Genomic DNA, 7,980 nt, shown 5'->3' on the forward strand with positions numbered 1-7,980 from the left:
CTGTGGGTAGTCTTCATTTAGCTAGGGGTCATTTTACTTTGATTTGTGTGCAGTCAATTGCCCCCAAGCATTGTATAATACCAGAATTTGGTAGAAATTGACAAGATCCTTTACTTTGGGCACTATACTCAGGTGTTTTGACGCTGTCTGGACCCAGGAAGATGTAGATGGCCTTACAGAGTTGTCATATGATGACTGAAACTTGTCGAGATAGTCCAAATACATTAGCAGTTTTCCAGAGTCATCCCTCATCACTCAGGTTATACAACGTACATGCCACCTTTGTAAGTACATCCACAGGCGCCATCAATTTTGTTGTTGCTCATTCCACATGCGGACATAGTCTTTCCCTTAGGTTGATCAGGTCTCATCTGGACATCCAAAAGTTTTCTTGCCATTCCCCAGGAACTTTTATTGATAAAATGATCCCACCGGGAACTCTTTCTTCCTGGCCTCACCCAAAACCAGTGCTCCATGTAGGGCTGATAATGCTGCTGTTGTTGACAGTTCACGTGACGCCTTTTTTTCTTTTTACGGAAAAGGGGTACTTGATAGGGACGACACCTATCAGGGAAGGAAATGTCCTAACTGATCAGATCCACTCAGGAAGCAAACATGGGCGTCTGCGTCATAGTTTTTAAACATCTCTGTTCCCGTCTGTCCCGACTAAAACACCATCCCGGAGTCTTCAAACTAAAAACGGGGTCAGCAGCAAAACATTTTGATATATTTAAAATATTATTAAAATTCTATTTATTTTCATACAGAATAAGCAACAAATGACTGTTCATGAAACCTGTTACTTTTGCATTTGTCTGTGTTACCATCTGCAGTACTTTCTGGTGACTAAGAAAGAACCTTGAGGCTGACAGTAGGTGCCCTTTAATGTGCCTGTGGGGGGTATACACCTGCTTGGTTTCAATTAATAGTTATTTATTTAATTGTACACACTGACTGCAATAAATGTATAGAACAAATGCTCTGATTTCTAGGAGAGGTTCCACAAAGCTCTACAGTAACAGCTCTGGGGATGGGATCCAAACACTTGTTGGTTGGAAACACTCCAGAATCAACATAAGGAGGTTTCATCTACAGTTTGTACGCAGTGATGTGTCTTCAGCTGCCAGGACCAAGTGAAACTCTTCAAACACTGTGCACAGCCGTACGGTTTAGCTCCTGTGTGGACACGTTGATGTTCTCTGAGTTTATATTGTGCATTAAAGCTCTTTCCACACTGTTCACAATGATAGGGCTTCTCTCCTGTGTGAATGCGCTGATGCATATTCAGAACACCTTTTGTCCTGAAACTCTTGGCACACTGCAGACACTTGTAGGGTCTCTCCACTGAATGACTAAGCTGATGTACTTTGAGATGACTTTCTCTCCTGAAACTCTTAGCACACTGCAGGCACTGATACGGTCTATCTCCTGAATGAATACGCTGATGGAGTTTGAGACGACTTGGCCACCTGAAGGTTTTTCCACACTGGTCACAACTGTGACTTCCTGGTCTGGCATTCTGTGTCCTGGTGGTTCCAGAGGTTCTTATTGGCTGAGACGCTGCAGAGGGGAGACTCTCTGCTCTGATCTCTCCACTTCTCAGCTGTTTGACATGAAGCTCACTGTGACTCTTCTTAATGTGTTGATGGAGGAAGATCTGAGATGTGAAGCAGTACTGACATCCAGGACAGGCAAATCTCAAAGTCTGGGCCGACTGGGATTTCACTCCTTAAAAAAAATAGAGAGGGAGTAAAAACAACGGATTACAACAATTCTGAAAGGGCTCCAGTAATTAAGATGTGGGGTGAAAGGAGTGGACGCACACAAAAATATAAACTCCGACAATAATCCTTCAAGATCAGACACAAAATGAGTAAACAGCAATGGCAAATTGATAGAAGTTTGCACAATTAAAAGAGTCAGAGTAGTAGTACATATATTTAAGATAAAAACCGCTCCCCTCCAATAAGATGGATGTGTGTGGTTTGGGTTGGACATGCTTGGTCATCTCATGCCCCACGGCCTGCAATTTTTACCCCACAGACAATGAGTGCACATTAAGCACTGGGGTTTCTGGGGTGAGTGGGTCGTGGGTGTGTGGTGAGCTGAGGGGCAGCTAGGTGGCCCCCTGTCAGCTTTGCTCAGGTCCTGGCAGCTTGCCTTTGGTGCTGGGTGATGTCCGGCTGCGGAGAGCGCAGTGCTCCATGTGCCTTCCAGGGCCCCTCTTTGACAGCTCGCCATTGCGAGTGTTGGTCTTCTCTGTGGGTTTGGGGTTCTTGTGGGGTTGTTCATGGAGTACTTCTGTGGTTCTTTGGGATCAGGATGTTTTTGCAGTTGGGGGTGTCAGACGTCTGCGTGGCCCATGGGTGGATGTGGAGCCTCTTTGCTTACCCAAGACACTAACTTTCTGACCTCATACACCAGAATTAATTGGGGATCAATTCTGTACAAACACACACACACACACACACACACACACACACACACACACACACACACACACACACACACACACACACACACACACACACACACACACACACACACACACACACACACACACACACACGTCACCTCTCTTTTCTTCTGCTTTATTGCTTAAGTTGTAACAAGAAGAGGCCACGTACCATAATTATTGTTAGAATTTTTGACAAGTTAATCATGTTTTCTGAAATACTTGTTTGTTTCCATGTTTCACCTGTGGTGGTTATCCCCCTCTTACAGAAGCAATGATGGTTAGTTGTTTAGTTGACCAACACATGGTATAATAGTCCTCTGAAGAGGGGGGATTGATGGCGGCCATTAAAGCATAAGAGAAATGCTGTGCTATTGTCATTCCACAGGTCATCCAAAGGACCGAGTTATTGTAAGTGGTTCTTTATGACTATACAACTATCTTCAGAGTAGGAAAGGTACTAGGTAGGGATGCAACGGTATACAGTATGTTATGGAACCGCTCAGTACGCCCCTTACGGTTCAATACGCACACGTGTTAAGCGGTATTATCTAGGCCGGAATCACGATAGATGTCCACCGAACTGTTGTGCAGCGTGCGGGAGTGGCCTGCCTAAAGTGAACCCTTCCTATTAAATCCATGTTAATACATTGTTGGAGCTCCATTGGCCATGTCAGCTGCACAAGCTTTTTCACTAAAACAAGATAAAAATAGAAAAATATTTTTTTTTAATCACTTAAACTACATATAAATGTTTTTGCAGAGAGCATAATCATTTTAAATGGGTTTTATTTGAGTCTACCTTTGTAACTTCAGCTGCTGTTGGAATTGTTTATTGATCAAGACCCGTTGTAAATACAAAGAACAAGCATTTATGTAAACAGAGAATTAATGCAATACTGTACAAACATGCACTGCATGCACAAGCACTGACCAATTTCAACAATTACAGTTGTAGCTTACACTTAAATTATGATGTGACACTTGGTGGGGTCGATCAGACAGACACAAAGAAAGAGACGCAGATGGAACCTCTGTAAAAAGCCAAGAAGACTTTTATTACCTGCGAGGCTTCGCTCTCTTCCCTCTCTTTACACACTGACTCTCCGCCGGGAACTATCCCCCGGAATTATCTATCAAACTGCACATCCAACACTACATAGTGCACATTTAAGTATAATTTTGAATGGAGGACTTTTACCAGAGATCTATGTAAAGATTTCCAATAAATTTTGGACGGAACAGATTGTAGGAGAAAAACTAAAGGTTACCTGACTGAGGTTCTCTCGTCTCCTTCCAATCTTCATCACTGTGGTCAGTTTGCTCAGCACTAGTTGGATCTAAATCAGAATCTGGATCTGAGCTACTGACTGTTTCTGAAACTCCACCGTCCTCTCTGTTCTCCTCAGTTTGACTTTGATGAGCGCTCTCTTCATCATCAGAGCGCTGATGAAGGTCTGTAGGTAAAAATACAGATACACAGAAAGAATTCTACTTTAGACATTTTTATAAGCTTTCTACATTTATAATCATTTTAACGGTATGGGGCAGATCTGTACAGAGTTTGCAACCCTAGATCTGACAGATCTACAGGCTGCCAAAGTGTTGGAAACTTCACAACAGGAAGTTGGATGACACATTAAGTGGGGGGTCCTCTGCCAGGAAATTGGCATTCTGGTGAAATCTTATGCAACGATTTGTGCCTTTTCTGCATCAATTTATGGTGGAAATGTCTATTCATGTAAAATAAAACACAAAACTGTTTTATTGGGGGGGACAAATGCATGTGTTCTAAATATTGAGGTAGGGACAATCACCTGCAAACACCCCCCCCATCGCCAGAGATCTACCACTCTAAACGCAATCTTGGCTAAGTAATCTATAACAATTTAGAGGTATAGATCTCACCAGTAAACAAAGCCAAATGAGAATTCTGAACCATTCAAATGCTCTTCACTCCGTTAGAAGATGGAGCAAGAAAAGTAAAATTTAAAACAATAGGATAGGATTTTATTTTTTCCATCAAATGCCTTGCTTTCATTATAATTGTGTAATTTTATTTCAGAGGATGTTAATTGAGTCCAGTTTCATTAAATTATAATAAATAATGTTTTGTAATGGAATAAACATAAACAAAATATTTCATAGTTACAATAAATGCTTGCGATAGAGCATTTATTGTAATGTAATGGATGATCCAGATGACCAAAACTTTTCAACCAGACCTCCCAACCGTGGGAAAATATTTGACCACAACAGTGTAACAGGGAGTCTTTGTGGTGGTTGAGTTACTGCAGCTAAATGACTCCATCAGTTATTCACACCGTAGCCGTCTAGTAATGAGGCTCATCACATCGTATGTGAGCTACTACAGCTAACTATATACATTATACACATGCATGTAGTAATACTATATATAGTATACACATTTATATAGTAATACTAAATACTGTATACATATTTATAGTCATACTATATACAGTATACACATTCATGTGTATACAATATACAGTAAACACATTCATCTTATTAGGATATACCCCTTGAAATGCATCATCTCGTAAAATTACACCAACATGTTTACCAACTAGAGATGTACCTATTGCAAATTTCTTGGCCGATTAAGATTTTTATTAAATTATATGTTCATAATAAAACATTGACTATTAAATAACTTTGACATTGTTGTCTGCTCATTTTGAATTTTATGTCCGTGTTAATTTTGATGTCCTCAGGTATATCTGCTGTACATCAATGAGAAATACATCCCATGATCTGATCACAGCCACGTGATAGGACAGCTGCACATACTGCTAAATTTTCAGTAGCCACAATAGTGAGATTGCAGATTTTGACACTATTTATTATTGTTCATTAATGACTTCTCCAATGCCTTCTGTTCTGCGCATCTTCCTCCCTTACACCAACCGCCTGCATGTCCTCCCTCCCCACATCCATAAACCTTCTTTTTGGCCTTCCTCTTTTCCTCTTGCCTGGCAGCTCCATCCTCAGCATCCTTCTCCCAATGTAACTCTCATTTCTCCGACACATGTATCCGAACCATCTCAATCTGGCCTCTCTCACTTTTCCACAAACTGTCCAACCTGAGCTGTCCCTCTAATGTACTCATTCTAAATCCTGTCCATCCTAGTCACTCCCAATGAAAATCTCAACATCCTCAACTCCCACCCTTCCTGTACTCTCTTCTTCACCTCTCCCACACTCCCCGTGCTTTGGATGGTCAACCCCAAGTACTTGGACTCATCCACCTTCTCCACCTCCACTCCATGCATTCTCAGCTTTTTGCCGCCCTCCCTCCAACTCAGGGACATGTATTCGGTCTTACTCCTGCTGACTTTCATTCCTCTTCATTCTAATGCATGCCTCCACTTCTCCAGGATCTCCTCAACCTGCTCTTTACTCTCGCTACAGATCACGTCCAGGCTCCTCCTGCTAGCATGCTGTAGTGTCCTTGAGCAAGACACTTAACCCCTAATTGCTCCTGATGGCTGCGTCCGTCGGTGTGTGAATAATTGTAAGTCGCTTTGGATAAAAAGCTTCTGCTATATGTAATGTAATCTGTTAACCTGTCCATCACCACTGCAACAAGAAAGGGCTCAGAGCTGATCCTTGATGCAGTCCCACCTCCACTTTGAATGCCTTCGTCATGCCTACTGCACACCTTACTACTGTCTGACTGCCCTCATACATATCCTGTACCACTCATACGTACTTCTCTGCCACCCCCGACTTCCTCATGCAATACCACACTTCCTCTCTCTGCACCCTATCATATGCTTTCTCTAAGTCCACAAAGAAGCAGTGCAATTCCCTCTGGCCTTCCCTGTACCTTTCCATCAATGTTCTTAAAGCAAACATTGCATCTGCCACACTCTTTCCTAGCATGAAACATTCTGCTGCTCGCTGATCCCCACCTCTCCTCTTAACCTAGCCTCCACTACCCTTTCCCATAGCTTCATGCTGTGACTGATCAACTTTATTCCCCTGTAGTTACTATAGCTCTGTACGTCTCCCTTATTCTTGAAGATGGGTACCAGTACACTTCTTCTCCACTCCTCCAGCATCCTCCCCCTTTCCAGGATGGTGTTAAACAGTCTCGTTAGGAACGCCACCGCCATCTCACCTAAACATTTCCATGCTTCACCAGGTATGTCATCAGGGACAACTGCCTTTCAACTCTTCATCTTCTTTAATACTGACTCACCTCATCCTTGCTAATTTGCTGCACCTCTTGATCCACTAACCCTACATCATCCACTCTTCTCTCCCTCTCATTTTCTTCATTTATCAACTCCTCAAAGTATTCGGCCAGTGAAAACCTACCAACTCGGGTCATCGGCCGATCGATTGGTGAGTCTCACGTTTTAAATGTTAACATTACGGTCACATTTAAGTGCTTTATTATAACTCCCCCACTTCCCATTTTACATATAGTTTAAAGACCCAAAAAATGTACGGTATTTTTTTGCATTGATTGATTTCCATAATTAAATTATTAATTATGTTTTTGTATAGTTTCAGCCGACATTTTGTACCTGGGTATTTTGACCAAGAATTGCGTGGTTGGTAAACAAAATGCATGCAGGATGGCAGGACTGCAACATTACTGAAAGTGCCTGTCTTCTCCTCCTCCCACCAGGTACGTTTCAGCTCTGTACATTCGTCTCTAATCTGACTTTGACTTTACTTGCCCCAGAAAGCGTGAATGTCAAGCCCTGGTCAGTAAATATGAAAAAAAGGAGCGAACAGTGAAGTCGGAACTGACTCAGAAGAGCTTGGTGGGAGAAGAAAAACAAACAGTTACCTGATGGAGGTTCTGTGGTCTCATTCCAACCTCCATCACTGTCTTCAGTCTCGGGTTCAGAACAGTGTGAAGAGAGGAGCTGCTCAGCACCACTTGGTTCTAAAGCAGCAGCTGGATCTTCTGGATCCACTTCTACTTCTATTTCTACTACTTCTGTTTCCATCTGTTCAGTTGAGGTGCTGGCTACAGGTTCTGCCTCTCTCTTCTCCTCAGTTTGGGGCTGATGAAGCTGGAACCACTGAGTGCACTCTTCATCATGTTCCCTCTTCACAGGGAACTCCTCCTCTTCCTCCTTAATGCGTGGGGGCTCTGGCTCCTCCTGGCCCCGACTGGGGCTCCATTCCCGCTGCTCAGGGGGAAGCTCCTCTTTACAGAGAGAGAGCTGCTGGAGCTCTGGAGGGAACGCTGCCATACAGACACAGGGAGGAAAACTAGGACAGTGAGACCAAGCAGAAATTGAACCTTCAGTAACATCTTTCAGATCTTCTCTCCAGAGAAGAGTTAGTTGATGTAGCAGCAGAATCCTTTGCTGCGTGAGCTCCACTAGCTCCCCGAGATTGTTGTATCAATACCACATTTAATGTGTTCGCTCTTTACACTGGACATTTTTTTTGATTTGTTGATTTTGATAAACAGATTGGATAAAGAAATTCATATCATAAATGTAATACAGGTACTCCTCACTTCATGACCGAGTTCC

The 7,980-nt window shown here is 42.7% G+C and overlaps 1 protein-coding gene across 1 annotated transcript; it reads right to left on the reverse strand.

Annotated features, from left to right (window-relative positions):
* Positions 1 to 882: 882 nt before the first annotated feature.
* Positions 883 to 7,443, reverse strand: LOC307240048 (uncharacterized protein; the record flags this gene model as incomplete). Its single annotated transcript, XM_080013623.1, has 3 exons — positions 883 to 1,728; positions 3,727 to 3,912; positions 7,281 to 7,443. The coding sequence occupies 3 exons, from the start codon at positions 7,441 to 7,443 to the stop codon at positions 1,070 to 1,072; spliced, it is 1,008 nt and encodes a 335-aa protein (XP_079869749.1). The 3' UTR covers positions 883 to 1,069.
* Between the last annotated feature and the right edge of the window lie 537 nt (positions 7,444 to 7,980).

This window comes from Zeus faber (genome assembly GCF_960531495.2).
Source record: "Zeus faber genome assembly, chromosome: 14".
Taxonomy (NCBI): Eukaryota; Metazoa; Chordata; class Actinopteri; order Zeiformes; family Zeidae; genus Zeus; species Zeus faber.